The sequence below is a fragment of the Mytilus trossulus genome, chromosome 1 (assembly GCF_036588685.1).
Source record: "Mytilus trossulus isolate FHL-02 chromosome 1, PNRI_Mtr1.1.1.hap1, whole genome shotgun sequence".
In the NCBI taxonomy this organism is placed as follows: Eukaryota; Metazoa; Mollusca; class Bivalvia; order Mytilida; family Mytilidae; genus Mytilus; species Mytilus trossulus.
This window is the reverse complement of record NC_086373.1, coordinates 107,339,809-107,358,905: the sequence shown is the minus strand read 5'-3', so window position 1 is coordinate 107,358,905 and position 19,097 is coordinate 107,339,809. Positions and strand designations below refer to the sequence as shown.

Below are 19,097 nucleotides of genomic sequence, written 5' to 3'. Positions count from 1 at the left end.
CTATCGGCAAAGTCCGAAAGTTCCGAAAATAGTTGTTTTGAGCGGGAAAGGCAAACAACAAAAAGTCAACAAAATGGATTTCGCAGGCAACAGCAAAAAAACTGGCCGACCCACAAGAAATAAGAAACAATTCAATCGCGTTGGTCATAATTTACAGTTTTACAAAATACCACCAACGGGGGAAATATCCCTGCAAGAGTTTGAAGAATATGCAATTGACAGATTAAAAGGTTGCACCATATAATTTTTTCGGGGGGTCTCATTGGGGGGGTTCCGATCCCGGATCACGCTTACTGTTTGTTAGATTCCTGTATTCCGTTTACACTATGTACGTAAGCAATTCTCACTTTTTTGTCATTTCCTAGTCCCGTTAGACCTCATTTCCCGTTTTCGCGACACAATAATTTGACTTTCACGTGTCACACTTACAAAAAATCATCAATCCCGCGTCACGCTTAGACCCCAATGAGACCCACTTTAAGATGATCAATTTCTAGGCTTTCCTCTAGTGAAAATATTTTTGACGTCTTGCAAGACTTTAAAATTAAATTTTCTTGAACATCTTCCTACGGCGGTCTCACTAATTAGCGACAACAAGAATTTTAGCGACAACAAGCGACAGGAAGCGACAACAAGAATTGTTTTAGCGACAAGAAACTATTGAGCGACAAGAAAACATACTTTTTTGATTAAAATTAATTATTGCAATAAATATTAAAAGAATATGCAAAAGAAAATAATTTTAGCGACAAGAAAGTTAAAATTGATAGAAAAAAATGAAACATTATTTACATATATATTTATTTTATCATCTATTATATATTACGTTTAATTATTGTATTATGAGATTACTTTTCCTTGTGTTTTAGAACATATTATTTATCTTAACTTAAGTTATAATTTGTTTTTTAAAACAGATACATACATTATCTTATACATATTCTTCATATTAAAAATAAAATATAGAAGCTCAATCTCTTTCTTCTTCACAAATGTTTAATTTCTTCATCTACCAATATACTAATATCTCGAGACTAATATACACTTCACAATCTCTTTCTTCCTCACAAATGTTTCATTTCTTCGTCTATCTATATAATGAAACATTTTAATTAGACATATCTGCTCGTAAATTTAAAAAAAAAAACATTACACAAAAATTTCTAATAAAAAAAAATGTTTTCTTGTCGCTAAATAGTCTTCTTGTCGCTTGTTGTCGCTAAAATAATTCTTGTTGACGCTTGTTGTTGCTTCTTGACGCTTGTTGTCGCTAATTAGTGAGACCCTCCTACGGCGTCCCAAAAAAAAAATTGAAATGACTTTGCAAGAAGCAGTCTTCAAGCTGAAGTATTAAATCTACAGGCCCGGAGTTCAATTCTAAATTTTATTGAGTTAGATTCTGTTGGCCTTTAGATATGATTTTTACAGGCCCGAGAGCAATTCTACTAGTCTGGGCTGCCAGGGCTGCCACTCAGCGTGAAGACTGACTTAGAAGTCATAGTTTTTTGGACTAGTCTCCCCCCTAATATGACAGTCTACTGTTTCACTATAATAAATGATAGGAGAAAAATATAGCAACAACTGACTAATTTAGGTACTTCTGTAGGGGGGGAGGGACCTGAATCAGGACTCCAGGAACAGGTGTATTTAGTATTGGGAATGATGTTTTTAAGCCTGGAATTTCGGAATCAGGGACCCTTAAACAATCCCCGGCCTCTCTGTACATACACCTTATGACTAAGAGAATCGTTATCGAGGTACATGTCTGACATTAAATTTTAGGTGGGTGACATTAAAATGTACATTTCCTTTTAGAGGATAAAAAATTTGATTCCTGTTAAATTTTTTAAAAGATTAGAACTTGTTCTAAATCTTTCCTTAGGCATTGACCTCCCTTAAACAACACGACAGGTTAGTTACTGTTAGTAAATGTATTCACACTGAAATATAGTTCCCTATAGTTCTCATGTATGTGCACATAATATACATATAAACTGTAAACAAAGGGTATATTTTTGCAGCAGTTCAAGAACGTATGTCATTATAAAGATGTGTGGATGGAAAGGCTTTTTTAAAACATTTTCATTAGATAATTAAGTATTGATACAATACTAGATTATTGACAACTGCCATTATCATCAACCATTCAGGGACATTGTGGACCTTTACTTTCAATGCCCCACCTCCTTAACTGTCAATCAAATTGATCACATTACTTATCAACCTCAGTCTTACATTCCCCATTTCCATACTCAATTTTACATAATTAGACCTTATTACATCTATGCTTCAATATACAATACATCTGAATAAACAAATTACAATATCCATGAATATATGACCTCATAATTGAATACACAAATGTATATATTAGATGTTTGATATATAAGGATCATAGATTTATTTATTGCCTATTACTTTTGATCTACGTTACATAAAGGAAATCTGTAAATTATGTCTGAAAGATAAATGATTAATTTAGGATTAACCAGATCTTTAAAAAAAATGAAATATGAATATTAATATGAATAGATAATAGCTTTAAGATAGCAAGTAAGGCCTATGATTTACTTGATAAATTTCCAATAATCATCTGCAATTAATCAACGATTTAGGTTAGTTCACTTATTATTTTTTTATCAGTAATTGGCTTGAAACAGTTTTAAAATTTTAAATAAAGCACTATTGGCATTAAAATTTAAAAACTATTGATTATAACAAACTATTTTTTTGGAGTTTATTCCTGATCAATCATTATGTCCATTTCAGTCATTTGATTTTTTAAAGGCAGTGCTTTAAGGCCTGACTTTTAAGTCATGAGGTTCATCTTTTCATACGCAATCTTTGCAGGGGGTCTTTTGGCCAGAAATAGATCCGGAAATGTTCGAATTTCTCCTCTTCTTTTTATGGTATAATATGGTTTTTGTTTCTTTCATTTACATTGGGGACTAAAGAAACGATCAGTGTGTATTGTTCGTTTTTTAGAACTTGTTATTAGTGTGTATTTTGCATTATAAGCAGTCAACCTGACTACAAACTATCATTATGTGTATTCCGTGTGGAAAGAGGTCGGGTCAATTTCGAGTGTTATCTGACATCTAAAGTTTCTTTAATTAGTTCAGACGTTGATATAACAATGAAAAGTCGACTGAACATGATTAATATTGCATCTTCTATAATTCAAAGCGGAATTCGGTTTATGAACGAGAAACCGTAAAGCGTTTTCAATTTCGGTTCTAGTTATGTATGTTGTCCACGTTTTATCCTGGTTCCCGGTACTACGTTCCAGGTATTAGCTATTTGATATATGTGATGTGTAACATTACGATCGGGTACCAGCCAATCTACGTGTGTGTGTGTACATGATTTCCCGCCAAAATGACACTTCCGGCAAATGACGGATAAAACCTAATCGACGATCCCGGGTCAATGGACAAAGCCAATGCAATGTTACGCGACTCGGGTTCGCATACTTATTTTATTTATTTTGGTAATCGATCTATTTCCGGTATTATGTAATATTTATCGTCATGAACATTGATGTTTTTACTTGCTGAACATTTGTTTCTCTTACATAAATTAAACATCTCTATACGTTTTGAAATTAATTTTATGTTTTTGTTGGATTTCAACTTTGTCTTGTGTATTTTTTTACTTGTCCACGGGCAACCAAGACAAAAATAATTACTTGTCTGGTTGTTCAAATGTATGAGTCGGGCATAGCATTTCCACACCCCTGGAACTTTTTTTTCAGGGCACAAACCCACTTTAAAGAGACTTGTCTACTGCCATACCCATCCTATTTTCATGCACCATTTGCAAGCAAGAGACTGAATGGTTTGCAAAATTAAAAATCAGGACGGTGTCCAATTAAAACAAAAGAACTAAACTGGATGAATATTGTAGGAGAAATCTAGAGGAAAGTTTTGATTTGTGAAATTGGTTTTCCTGAAAAGTCATTCATCCTAGCCTACAGAAAGGAACTATATATTTAACTGTCCACCACCAGCTGAAGAGCTAATGTTGAGCTTCACATATGGAATTACTCAAAAACCAATGTCTATGTTTTCAGCACAGATTTCACAAGTTATGACACAGCTGTGCTTTTTTTATACTTGTTAAAGAGTTGTATACTAAATTTTATTTTTTTATCAATAAATATATATTGTGTCATTTAAGAACTTGTATTTTGCCAAAAGATGCATACTAGTGAATGAAAGTGGTGCAGTTCATTTTGCTTTGGTATATAGAATTGAATTACAATTGTTCATGTTATTGGAATGCTTATAAAAATAAGGAGATGTGGTACAATGTATTTGATATTTAGTGAGTTTATCAAGCAAAAGTGAATAAGAAATAGGTATAAGCAGTTACAGGTACTACTGTACAATCTCAAACAATGAGAAAAACTCATACCGTAAAGAGAATTTCATATTTACAAGCAAGTTTTGTTTTTGCATTAAATAATTTTCTTCTATTGTTTTAATTGAAAATATGGGAAGTGGTTAAAATGCTAATGAGACAGCTGTTATGGCCACATAGCCTTAATTGAAATTTTCTTTTTCATTCATACCGGTAGATTTTGCCTGGAGTTAGAAACATATCTGCCAACTTTTCAAAATGCACATGGCGGTTTTACGTGAAAGATGGTCCATATAGTCATACAAAACCTTCAAGGGGGCCTTCAAATGGAAGCAGGACAAGTTGCCCCACTGGCTAATCGCCCCACTTTTTAAAAAACCGCCACAAACTGATTTATCAAATCGCCCCACATGTGAAATTGGTTAAATCATGTTTAATATTACTCCTGCCAACTCGCCCTACTTATAAAAAAACAGTAATATTTAGATTAATATATATACAATTAAACATAAAAACTCGCACCACTTTAATGAAAACTAATCTACACAGAATACAAAAAAAACGAAAATTAATTTGATTACTATTATTGATATATACTGAGATTATAATTCTAAAAAAAAACTGATTGTTGAAGAATAACTAAGTTTTGAAGCTTAGTTATTTGCATAACAATTGAAAAGTAACCAGTTAAATGTATCAAAATGCAATATAAGGAATTTAACTTATATTCAATGGAATAACATCTTCTTCCATAAGTGGGTCGAGTTGGCATTACTTAATTCATCCTGGTTAATAATATATTTATCTAGATTTCACCCATTTCCATTAGATGGGACCAGTTGGCAGGAGTAATATTAAAGGGATTTAACACAGTTCACAAGTGGGGTGATTTGGTAATCCAGGTTGGGGCAGTTTTTTTGTCGAGTCTGCGACTTTTGTCGCAGAAAGCTCGACAGGGATAGTGATACGGCTGCGGCGATGTTAGCTCAGTTCTTAAAAGCTTTATATTTTAGAAGGTGGGAGACCTGGATGCTTCATACTTTGTATATGGTTGCCTCATGTTACGAAGATTCCGTCAGTCACATGTCCAATGTCCTTGACCTCATTTTCATGGTTCAGTGACTACTTGAAAAAAAAGTTAAAATTTTTTGTAATGTTAAATTCTCTCTTATTATACATGTAAGTAATTGGATAACTATATTTGGTATGTGCGTACCTTGCAAGGTCCTCTTGCCTGTCAGACAGTTTTCACTTGACCTCGACCTCATTTCATGGATCAGCGAACAAGGTTAAGTTTTGGTGGTCAAGTCCATATCTGAGATACTATAAGCAATAGGTCTAGTATATTCGGTGTATGGAAGCACTGTAAGGTGTACATGTCCAACTGGCAGGTGTCATCTGACCTTGACCTCATTTTCATGGTTTAGTGGTTATAGTTAAGTTTTGTGTTTTGGTCTGTTTTTCTTATACTGTTTGCAATAGGTCTCCTATATTTTGTGTATGGCATGGTTGTAAGGTGTACAGGTCTACCTGGTAGGTGTCATATGACCTTGACCTCATTTTCATGGTTCAGTGGTTTAAGTTAAGTTCTTGAGTTTTGGCCTTTTTTTCTAATACTTTATGCAATAGGTCAACTATATTTGGTGTATGGAAATATTTCATGATTTACATGTCAGTCGCACAGGTTTTATTTGACCTTGATCTCATTTTTTACGGTTCATTGCTCAGTGTTAAGCTTTTGTGTTTTGGTCTGTTTTTCTTAAACTATAAGCAATTAGTCAATATTATTTGTTGTATGGAAGAATTGTAAGCTGTACATGCCTACCTGGCATGGTTTATCTGACCTTGACCTCATTTTCATGGTTCAAAGGTCAATGTTTAGTTTTCTTGGTTTATGTTAAGATTATGTGACAGTTGTAATAACGCTTTATTATTAGGACTATCAACAGAATATCAATGATTAGTAAAGAAGGCGAGACATTTCAGTGTGTGCACTCTTGTTTTTAAAGTGAGGCGAGTTAGTGAAAAAGTGGGGCGATTTGTCATGGATTCCCTTCAAATATATTCTAATGTGGTTTTTGGCTTCTTCGTGCATTAACAAGCTCATAGCCATTGTTGAATTAATTGTTTTCCTTAAAATAGTCCACAAAATTGCTCTCACAAAATTTCCATTTGGGAGCCTTGAGCTTGATGGGGGAAATACTCTGCAAATACTGACAGTTGACAGGTATGGTCATCAAAAAAGTTGACATGTTACTATGTACATTTACCATTATGTTACTTGATGTCCTTGCTATACACACAGTACAGAGACTAGTCAATCTTTGTGAACTATTTTTTATGGGAGTCATAAAATATGTGTATACAATCAATAATTAAAAAAAGTCTATTTATATTGAAAAGGAAAAGTTCTTATATGTCTAAAGAAGAGGGACGAAAGACACCAAAGGGACAGTCAAACTCATAAATTTAAAGCAAACTGACAAGGCCATGGCTAAAATGCATTTCATGGGAGACACAGAAAATATACTGTAAACAGTAGACTAGATATAGGTGAACTAGGTACAAAAGAACTCTAAATCTTAAATTCTACAAACCACCTCTGTTCTATGGAAGATAATGATATAACTGGACTAGAAATACACACAACCTGTAATTAACTGCCTTTACAGCGCTTTCGCGCTTTGATTTTAAGAAGTGAATATATATTTTTGCAATCAAGAAAAAATCTGCATTTCAAAGAAAATAAGTTTTTTAATTTGTTGACTTTGAAAAGGTACACTTATAATGCCCTGTTCTGAACAATATAAATTGATCAAAAGGCACTCTACAAGTTTTAATCTTCAATGTCATATATTAACCCATGTTTTAACTTACAAAATGGCCCAAAACAATATTTTAGATTATTTTTGTTGACACTGTTCTTTAATAGCTTATGTCTTATAAGAGTAGTTGGTAACATTTCTAGAAGAATTTTCAGCAATGCCAATAGTGCTTTATTGATGTTCTTTTGTCCACACCATACCTTAATATGAAATTATCCAAACTTCCAATCTTTCCATGAGTGATATCCATCACTTTAATTTCAACAAGTAATAGTAACGAAAATTATTCAAGACCTCTGATGATAAGGATATGTTGACGAATCACAGTAAAATTAAAATTTTTAACCCAATTTCATGATAACGGTAGTTCAAAATGAGTGATTGACAATCGATGGTAAAGGGCATATTACTACCCTCCCTTATTGCTATTTGGAAATCATACACCAATCTCAGTGTAAATATGCAGTATATGAATATTATCATTTCTTAGTTTCAAAAACTGAACATAATTTAATAAATTTGTATATTTATATATATGCAAATTTAGTGACCATCTGACATTGACACACATGAAGCTGAATTTATCAACAAAGTAATTACTATCTTTCTGAACCTAATGCAATACTATTATATTATTATTTTTTAGTTCACTGTCTGGTTTGAATTCACACGTGAACATGATTTGGAATTATACGCCCTACCCTTTCAATAGTTTGATTGGTGATTTAGATCACTTGAAAACCCTTTCCTCCATAATGATGCCTTTTGAAACCACCACCCCTTTACTCCATTATGACGCCTTTTTAGTAATTTAGTTGAAACGAAATGTCTGTGTCAGACTTAATTAAATGTGCATCTAATATGTTAAGGATATTTATAAGAATATCTTGACTTCAATTTATTTGGTGAAATATTTGTTTTTGGCAATGCATTAATATTTTAAAGCATATTTTCAGCATTTTATTGAAAAATCCTATGGGAATCATGTATGCAAAACAAAATCCATTGAAGAGGCACACTTTTCTCTCAGGTATTCCGAGCTGAGTTTTTAGTGCTGAGTGAACTGAAATAACATATATATACTTTGTTGGGCATGTTATATTATATAGTTAAATTTATTTTAGTATTGAAAGCTGTTGAAGTAGCTGGGATACGTCTCATGAAGGGTTCCAGTGAATACATACAGAAACTGCAAGATGAACTGAGGAAAACATCACTTGGACATGATCTTATCAGGGTAAGCAGGGATAGACACTATTTTCCTAAATGCAATAGGTCAAAGGTTTGCTGAAATAACAAATTGTCCTAGGTTAAAAGGGGAAGTAAGTCACTTGGTATTACTGTGTAGAATATATATCTGAACTCTTTTAATACAAATATCTTTCATCTTAAAACTGAAATAATTTATATTGATGCAAGCAAACTTCTATTCAAGGGGAAACAACTCTTGTTGATATGATGATGCATATTTGAGTCAACAGTGTTCAAGACAAAGTGTGCTGTAGGGGTAAATTCAGTAAAAAATCTCCCATTGACTTTAATGCTAATCTATGTGTGGAAATAAATTTATACCTGATTTACCTTTAGAAATTAAAATCTTTCATATATCATTCATGAAAGTACAAATGTAGCCCTATCTTTTGCAACAATAAAAACATAGGGTCATGCTGCATTTTTGGGCATTCACATGGCCTTGTTTACAAACAATGTAGATTCGCACTGAATTCCCATACTGACCCCCATTACTTTTCAACCCTGAAGGGAAAAAAATTAGTACATTCAGCATTTATTTTTTTTTTTTTTTCAATTCTAGTTTTGATCCATCTACCAAAAAATATTTATTACAAACATTATCTGCCAATCAGAAGACCATATAACTTCAGTGTTATACAGAAAGCTCTCCCCTAAATGGGCTGTCCCTGATGACGTATATTTATTTACTGAATTTACCCCTGTATGTACACTTGATAAAGTTTTCTTTAAATATACTGCCTCCAAATTTCTGTAAATTTATATTTGTAGACTGACAAGAAAGAGGACAAAGACTTCAGACAAAAAGATTTAGTATCCCATTTTATTCTGAGGCTTGCTTACTGTAGATCGTAAGTTGTTATGGCTGATTTTGTAAACAAGATTATAGTTGAAAGTTATATTTAAAAAAAATTACATTATGGTCATTTTGTAATGGCTTGTTTGGTATAGGATATGCGAAATGAAATCTGTGAAGCAATATTTAATATAATCAGTATTACATGTACATGTTGATTTAAAAAGTGATCAATTGTTTTATATGCAAGACTGTTTAACCTTTTTATCTGATGCCTTTTTTTTTGCAGAGAAGAATTAAGAAGATGGTTTATGCAGCAGGAATTAGAATTGTTTCGATTTCGTTTCTTGAGAGAAGGACCTGATAGCAGGGATGAATTCCTTAGAGAAAACTCTCTGAATTATGAACCAGTACGATTTTACTTTTTCTTTGTTATCCTTCCAGAGTTTCAATATTTACATCCACTTTCTTCCTCCAAAACCACTTCAGATTGTGAGGTTTTGACAAAATCACAGATAGTGTGTTTGATTAATGTTCTTACCAACCAAATATCATCGGCACTGTTACCAAAAAAACAAAACAAAAACAAAAAAGTAGAAGAAAGAAAACTCTGGAAAATCTAACAACAGGATTCTGGCTTTAGCGGTTCCCTAAACAATTTTGTTTACTTATTCAGCAAAATTGACACCACATCAAATGCTGAAACGTAAAAATGAATTGAAAGTTTTAAAAAACACACATTCTGAACAAAGGTTAGCCGTTCCTTACTTTCTGCAGATGCAAAAGTGTGGCGTGGTTAAACTTTCTTTGTGAGATCTCAACCCTACCTATTTTTCTATTCAATGTGGAATAAACAAACACACCATAAAAACCTGAATTGTCTGTTATTTCATTGAAAAGTAAAGGTGTTGATTGTATCTTTGATCTTGTCTTAATCATTCTATGAATTCTTGATTGTTATAGATTAGTGATGACTTAAAGACCGAATTGGATGGTGAACTACGAGCAGCAGCAGGGAGTAAATCAGGAGTTGTGGATACTGTTGAATATTTTAAGGTTTGTATGAAGTAGTTACAATCAGTGTGTAATATCTGTGGCCTAATAACTTACTATTAGCTTTAAAACCCAATGGAGGAACGGAGTGATAGACTTTATCCATCAGTACACTCTGTGAACTTCACTTTGCTGTAGTATATTTGTCCAGAAGCTTTCATGCTTGTAAGAATGTGTTTCATTATGTGTGCATTGTAGTTAAACAGTTTCTGTAATGTCAGTTTTATTTGAAAATTTTGTGGAACTCTTCAATAGTTTTCTACGTCCCATCTTTCATTCTGGTTTTCATATTTCTTTAATAAAAATAATATTTTTACAATTCCATTGTTGCCTGAAATGATATAACTTTATTTAACAGGTGCCATTCACAGAAGTGTTTGATTTAGTCAGTAAAAGAAAGGTATATTTAGAAGATGGATATGCCTATGTGTCCAGAGATGATATGATTTCTATTGTAATTACACATTACAGAAGTCACCTGTCTCACTCATTGGCTGTAAGTAAAACTAGTTAAACAAAGTTTAAGATAGCAGTGTTGAAAGAATTTAATCAAAAATGTTGTTTCAGTATTTCAAAGATAATGTCACATTTTTATACATAATATCGTCCAGTATATGATCTTGAGGCATGTGAACACTCATTAGTTAACATAATTAAATGAAGCACAATCTTGTATCTGATCAAGTAAAATGGATGTAAAACAGTAGATTGAAATTTATTACCATAACAATTTCAGGAGTTTTTAATTTCTCCAATTTTAGAGGTAGAAATGTGTATATTTCAGGTAACAACAAGAGCTCTCCCACACTTGGAGGAAGATGGACGTTTATTGCCAATGTTATGTGGATTAAGCAAAAGATATTTGGGTCAAGATTTTAATGCTAAAAAGTCCAATGTTGGAGAAATAACAGCAGATATGATAGAAACGGTAGGAAGTATGAAATAAGACTTCATTGATGGCAAACTTACAGCAATAGGCAATTTATAGACAATAACTGTTTAGTGTCTTTAAATATCAGCTGTATTTGTACGAGGCTAGGAAACAAGGTGTATGCAAGCTTTTAGCGAGCTACTACACATGTTTCGAGTCGAGTACAAATACAGCTGATATTTAAAGACACTAAACAGTTATTGTCTTTATCCTGCAATTAATTCTGTATATTGTTTGTGTTTTAAAAGACACAAAAACTAACATATTTGAATTATTTTCGATTTGAAATCCCTTGAGGCCTGCGTAGTAATATAAAAATCACACATTACGCTGAAGACGCAAAAAAAAAAAAGAATCTTGAATGGTCAACAATAATACATCGCTCAAGGTGAATACTTATCTATTTTAACATAACAACTAATTTCAACAGTAAAAACAAATAACACAACATTGTCAAATTTGAAACAAAAGTGTACAAGTTGTCCTTCGCTTTGGACTGTATACAGATACAGCATAGCGTTATCTGTAGGGCTGTATCTGTATAGTAGGACACCCAATTGCAGGATAAATAATGTTGAAAATAAGATTTGATATTATTGCCAATCAGACAACTCTCTTTTACTGACTAGAGACCAAATTACACAGAAGTTAACAACTTCAGGTCATCATACAGCCTTCAACAATGAACAAAGACCATACTGCATAGTCAGCTAGTTATAAATGTGTTCATAAACAATGTTTTTGACATTTCATATCTTATATTAAGGTCATAAAAACATGATTTCCTCTAAGGTTATGTAGCATGTGATTTCCTGATATACTCTGAGTCTCCATTTATCATTTTATAACACATGAACCTTTCAAAGAATATTTAATAATTGATGATATAATGAATCTCAATTACATTTCTATTCAAGTCAATTTATTTACTTGAATATATTGCAAAACATGGACTTTATTCTCTCTTTACAAACAGGTGGATTGTTGAAATTTGTGAGTTGTTTTTCGACTGTTAGTAATGTAATAATATGATTTATCTTACAGCTCTCCAAGAAGTCCTTTCCTCTTTGTATGCAACAATTACATCAGTCTTTGCGACAGAATCATCATTTACGTCACGGTGGGAGACAGCAGTATGGACTGTTCCTCAAGGGCATTGGTGTGTCCTTGGAGGAGGCCATGAGATTCTGGAGAACTGAGTTTTGTAAAGCCATGGATGTCGATAAGGTATTTCAAAGTATTGATACCATAAATATATAGATGTGAAACAAAGAATTTATTGTAGTCATGTTAGTTTAAACCTTTACAATAAAAAATGTTAATAGATTATGACATAGATCTAGAGGGCTTCAATCACTTTTATTGATGGTAAAAATTGTAGACATGGCAGAAATAAAATAAACATGATACTGATTTCAATGCACACAATACTGAAAAAAAGATGAATTAATTATGAAGAATGTAACATGACAATGGTTAGCAGTAATCAATGAGGGTGTCAAATGCAAGTTATGGGTGCATTGAAATAATGAAAAATGTTCAATATCAGTAAAAATATTAAAACACTAACAGTAACAGTGGTGTTAGTAACAAATTACCTTGCAAATTTATATTCTAGTTTGACAAGCAGTATTCCTATAATATTCGTCACAACTATGGAAAAGAAGGAAAGAGAACCAACTACACACCATACAGCTGTATGAAGATAATTACTACCAATCCACCGGGACCTGGAGATTTCCATGGTATTATCTTATCTAATGTGCATGTAAATTATTGCTCTGTGGTGCAATAATAATGGTTTGAATTGATTTAAATATGTAACATGATGCTGAAGCTATCATTGGGATATTCTGACTTATTTTATTTCAGTACACTGTCACATGCCCAACTATTTTTGGGAAATGTGATATTTTGAATGGGGTATAGTGTTCTGTTCTTGTTCTATAAGTATAACAAATACATCAATGTTGTGAAGGGTGATGAATTGATCACATACTACATTCCTATCCAAGAGGATATGATATAAGATGCAGAAGGTCAAAATGAGTTTTAAGATTAAAAATGACTTATAATATTATGAGTTGCTGTAAAATATGAAGGGAAAAAACGTTGTAAAATTGGTGCCTCCAAAGTGTGACAAATTTACCTTTTTTAGAAATGTTCAAAACTCAAATTTGAAAGCTGTGGATGTATAAATATTTGAACTTAAAAAAATTATAGGACCTTATTACAGGACAACAAAATCTTTCTAAAGTAAACTTTTCCTGAGGGAGTTACAACCTTAGTAATTAAATGATTTCAGAATTTATCAATGAAAAAACAGTTTGTAGATTGAGGGCTTGAAAAACCCTTTTCTGGATTTGCCTTCCCTAAGTATGCTATAAATGTTTAACTTCATTTTTTTTTGCCCTTCTTTTTTCCCCCAGTGATATGGGGCATTAATTAAGGAATATCCTTTACCTTGGTCCCTATTTCCTGTAATTTGTAAACATTCTCTGCCTGTTCTTTGCCTCAACTACACAGACCAAGTTAAAATTTGGCTGGCATTACTTTTTCTGTTCTTTAGTTGTTTCCCTTTATTAAATTGATCAATTTGCATAGGGTTTTTTTTTGCACTCAATCACTTTTGCTGTTTTGGAGTAATGTCTAATGTCTCTCTATCACTGGAAATACTTATTTTGTCTGTGCTCTAACTGTTGTATGAACTGACCAAATATTTCATTTCCAATCTCAAAAGTATGAATTATACATCGAGTCTTTCCTATTTACAAGTGTAGACATCTGTGTCCCATAGACATATTCTTTTTTTTTTTTAGATAACACATGAAATGTTTTAAACAATCTTTATTTATGACTTTTCAGGTTGTCCATTTAAACACATGGAAGTTGACATGTTAGCACAGAAACTCAGAGGTCAACACATATCAAAGGACAATGTTGAAAAGGTTAGTCAGGCCATGTGAAATAAATATCTGGTTCTCAGACTTGGCAATGGATGATAAAAGTAAATATAATATAAAATTATGGAGAAGACAAATAGCTAGTCTGCAAAATATTTCATACAAAACCAAGGATGTATATGTTGCCTTTCTAGAAATGTACAACTTTTTAGCTCACCTGGCCTGTCCGTCAGCGTACACTTTTTACATTTTGAACTTCTAGAGAACCACTTTATGGAATGAAACCAAACATGGCATGAATGTTCCTTATGAGGTGCTGACCAAGTGTTGTTACTTTGTAGATGATCCATCATCCAAGATGGCTGCCAGCTGGGGACTTAGTTTAACCTCTGTCTGTCCTTCTGTCAGTCAGTCCGTCCCATGAATATTTTTCGTCGCATTTTTCTCGGGAACTACAATACAAGGATTTCTGAAATTTGGTTTCAGGATTTATCTAAGTCAGCTATACCGTGTGATGCGTTTTCAGATTGATCACTTGACAACTTCCTGTTTACTGAACACTTGTATGATTTTACACATGATAGCCAAGTTGAAAATTTTCGTCACATTTTTCTCAGGAACTACAATACAAGGATTTCTGAAATTTGGTTTCAGGATTTAAATAAGTCAGCCATACCATGTGATGCGTTTTCAGATTCATCACTAGACAACTTCCTGTTTACCGAACACTTACATATTTTTACACTATTAATATTATCCACTTGCGGCAGGGGTATTATCAGTGAGCAGTAGCTCGCAGTTTCACTTGTTTTATATGATTTCAAAAACCCAAGTAGAGTCAGGTGAGCTATACAGGCTTTTGAGAGCCTTTAATTTATAATCAGATAGATTTGGGTTTTTTTATGCACTAATGAGCTATGTTACCTGAAATTTAAAATCAGAACACTAGTCCTAAGCTGAATGTTAAAATGAAATCTTTTTGAATGAAACTTAGATAAGATAAAATCTAGCATCTAAATAAAGTTCTTTGAAATGCTCAAGTTCAGAATTTTCGAAAACTCTCAAACTGTTTGGACAGAATAGACAAAATCTATTCATGTTGAATGATGTGTCATGCTGTAGTATTAAATGTCAAAAAAGTTTTTTTTGTCTGTGTTCAGATTATATACTAAGTGACCTACTGTCAAAATCAGTTTATTGATTATATTAGGGGGGAACAAAGTGAACCTAGTTATACCTTATCCTTACATTTACATTTTATCCTTTAAGAAATATTTTAAGGTCTTGGACATGCCCTACTAATGTTTTACTGCTACATTTCTTTTATGTTGCATAATTTCAACTTAGCAAAATGGATAAAATAATGCATATAGCTTACACTTAAGATCCTGGCTTATTTTACTTTAATAATTCAAATATTTATGTTTTAGATCTCAAAGTGTGTGAAGACCGGTCACTTCCAGATAGCCTGTGCACAGTACTTTGAAGCCACACATAATATACGTAACCCTGAGGATTCAGCCAGTATAAACATTAATCATCCTAATGGTTATTTCCTAGACAGTTATAAATTGCTCAATGGACCAAAAGAGGGTAGGTTATTATTGTAAGATAACTTTTACAGATATTTGGTATAGAGGATAAAATAGAATAAATAATGGAAACAAGGAATTTGTTCAAATCTACTTAAGACTGTCCCAAATTGATTGTGGGAGACTGGAAGTACTCAAATTGGTTCATTATTGGTAGCCCTTTATGGTTCAAAAGATAGAATCTGGCCTTCTTAATCCATTAATATTTTTAATTCCATAAACTATACAGATGTTGTAAGCCAATAGTAATGCAGATGTATCAGTCAGAAAAGAGTTATCTGAATCTAGGAGTGTTCAAGGGCCTTACCAATCTTTATATTTTACTATGTTGCTAAATTGATTTTATGATGGAATGTATTATAAATGTTTGTCAAATATTATTTTTGGAAATCATGCTTTTTCAAATCCATTGATGCTATTTGAAAATAGTGTAGAGATCACTTGAAGTCATAAACCAAAACAAGGGTTAATGAAAGTTCATCTCGTAACATTTGCTACCGATAGACCCTAGAAAATTATTAAAAGGGCCTATATTAAAATATTGTTTGTTTGCCCTTTTCCGACTCTGTTTTGAAACAGGGTAGGTAGGTAGGTAGGTAAAAAAAAAAAAATCCCCAAAAAAATTTACTTGGCTTGATATATTTTTAGCTCACCGGGCCCGAAGGGCCAAGTGAGCTTTTCTCATCACTTGGCGTCCGTCGTCGTCCGGCGTTAACTTTTACAAAAATCTTCTCCTCTGAAACTACTAGGCCAAATTAAACCAAACTTGGCCACAATCATCATTGATGTATCTAGTCTAGAGTTTGTGTTTTTTTACCCGGCCAACCATCCAAGATGGCCGCCATGGCTAAAAATAGAATATAGGGATAAAATGCAGTTTTTGGCTTATAACTCAAAAACCAAAGCATTTAGAGCAAATCTTTCAAGGGGTAAAATTGTTTAACTGGTCAAGATCTATCTGCCCTGAAATTTTAAGATGAATAGGACAACTCGTTGTTAGAGTGCTGCCCCTAAATTGGTAATTTTAAGAAAATTTTGCTGTTTTGGGTTATTATCTTGAATATTATTATAGATAGAGATAAACTGTAAACAGCAATAATGTACAGCAATTTAAGACTCAAAAATAAGTCAAAATGACCAAAATGTTCAATTGACCCCCTAAGAAGTTATTGTCCTTTATAATCAACTTTTAACAATTTTCATAAAATTTGTAAATTTTTACTAACATTTTCCACTGAAACTACACGGACAAGTTCATTATTGATAGAGATAATTGTAAGCAGCAAGAATTTTCAGTAAAGTAAGATGTACAAACACATCACAATCACCTGAACACAATTTTGTCATGAACTGTCTGCTTCCTTTGTTTAATTCACATATACCTAGGTGAGCGACACAGGCTCTTTAGAGCCTCTAGTTTATCATGGGAAGGCAGGAAGGATTAATATATTATTCTATAGATACAAAATCTGCATAATGTCATTTTTGTCTGTTTTGATTTGGCTAATAAGTTTCTTGGACTTTTATTATAATAGTCCCAGGAAGTTTTGAAAAAAAAATATCATGTAGAATGTGAATTTTACATCGCATTTATAAATGATCTGTATGGATTTACTGCCAAATATTCTCCACTTTACAGGCTTTTGTCACCTTTGGTTCATATCAGATATAAATAATATAACAATGCTGGTCGTTGGCATGGTTAACATATTCATCCTGATCTTCGGATCACAAAAGGCCATCCCTAGAATACAATATCCGTTTACAAAACCGTTTGTACACACGTTGATCATTTTGTATTAAACAAACTTTTTTGTAAATGAACCCTGCTCTTCAAGTATAAAGATACAGAGTAACATACGTCATATCATGATTTCAAACAAATGCTTGGAAACTCTAAATGCAAGTGTTGTGATACCAAACGGACTAGACCTTATACAGTAAAGATAAAACCCGAAGATTCTGGTAAAAAAGTTTTGAGCGGGAAATACAAATATAAGATTTTTGGGTAGGAACGAAAAATAAAATAAAATAAAATCTTGCTGGTAAATACAAATATAAGATTTTTGGGTAGGAACGAAAAATAAAATAAAATAAAATCTTGCTGTTAAAAAGTGTATTTGTTTATATGAACAAATTTAAAGACCACTGCAAAATTTGGATTCATGAAAAATTTCTAATATTAGCAGAACAAGATATTGAATGTTGTCAGATTACTTCTTTATTATTATATATTTTCTATTGTAGGTACCAAGCCAGTGCCAAACACACCAAAAGTGATCAAAGTGAAAGTAGAAGGAACTGGTACTCCCTCATCCCAAACAAATAAACAATCTGACCTTAATGATATGGATGATGATGACCTGATAGCCAGTATGGAAACGGACATGTGATAATTCTTATTCTATTTAATAAATCTATTATATATTGTTCTATTTCTTACTTTATTATAATGACTCACAAAGTTTTTTCATTCCTCTAGTTATGAAAGATGTATTGTGATCATAGATTTCTTGATATCACTTTTCCTATCTGGAGTTTCAATAGTTTCTCTTTACATGATAATATTTTCAAAAGTCATTTATAGAGTTTTCACATTGATAAAAGAGATTGGTGTATGTATCAAAAAACAGCAACCAAGTGTGAAAAAAAACCAAAATTTCCAGTCTAGAATAAATTTAAAAGTTGCCAATATTGCTTTTATAAGGGTTTTGTCGAGCCTGTTTTGTTGCAGAAAGCTTCTCAAAGGGATAGTGATCCAGCGGCTTACTTCTTTTAAGCTTTATATTTAAGAAAATGGAAGACCTGGATGCTTCATACTTTGTAGAAAAAAGTTGTAAAAGGATATTTGGTATGTGCGTATCTTGCAAAGTCCTCATGCCAGTCAGACGGTTATCTCTTGACCTTGACCTCATTTCATGGATCAGTGAACAAGGTTAAGTTTTGGTGGTCAAGTCCATATTTTGGATACTATAAGCTAAAGGTCTAGTATATTCGGTGTATGGAAGGACTGTAAGGTGTACATATCCAACTGGCAGGTGACATCTGACCTTGGCCTCATTTTCATTGTTCAGTGTTTATAGCTAAGTTTTTGGGTTTTGGTCTTTTTCTTGTACTGTATGCAATATGTCTACTATATTTGGTGTATAGAATGATAGAAAGGTGAACATGTCTAGCTGGCAGGTGTCATCTGACCTTGACCACATTTTCATGGTTCAGTGGTCAAAGTTAAGTTTTTGTCTTTTTCTAATACTAATTGCAATAGGTTAACTCTATTTTAGTGTGGAAATATTTTATGGTCTAAATGTCAGTTGCACAGGTTTTATTTGACCTCATTTTCACAGTTCATTGCTCAGTGTTTTGGTATGTTTTTCTTAAGCAATA

General features: G+C 32.6%; 1 protein-coding gene across 1 annotated transcript; it reads left to right on the top strand.

Moving 5' to 3' along the window:
- Positions 1-14: 14 nt before the first annotated feature.
- On the top strand, positions 15-18,143 carry LOC134696523 (DNA primase large subunit-like). Its single transcript, XM_063558365.1, has 12 exons — positions 15-230; positions 8,312-8,424; positions 9,210-9,289; positions 9,524-9,644; positions 10,198-10,290; positions 10,646-10,783; positions 11,072-11,215; positions 12,263-12,445; positions 12,837-12,963; positions 14,084-14,166; positions 15,552-15,714; positions 17,961-18,143. The coding sequence occupies exons 1-12, from the start codon at positions 74-76 to the stop codon at positions 18,104-18,106; spliced, it is 1,548 nt and encodes a 515-aa protein (XP_063414435.1). The 5' UTR covers positions 15-73; the 3' UTR covers positions 18,107-18,143.
- Positions 18,144-19,097: the final 954 nt, after the last annotated feature.

What these genes read in the sequence shown, in the direction of transcription:
- LOC134696523 (XM_063558365.1), top strand. Translation starts at nt 74, where the DNA reads ATGGATTTCGCAGGCAACAGCAAAAAAACTGGCCGACCCACAAGAAAT. An exon ending in AAGCCATGGATGTCGATAAG is followed by an intron (nt 12,446 to 12,836) that starts GTATTTCAAAGT and finishes TTTATATTCTAG; the next exon opens with TTTGACAAGCAGTATTCCTA. An exon ending in GCTCAATGGACCAAAAGAGG is followed by an intron (nt 15,715 to 17,960) that starts GTAGGTTATTAT and finishes TTTCTATTGTAG; the next exon opens with GTACCAAGCCAGTGCCAAAC.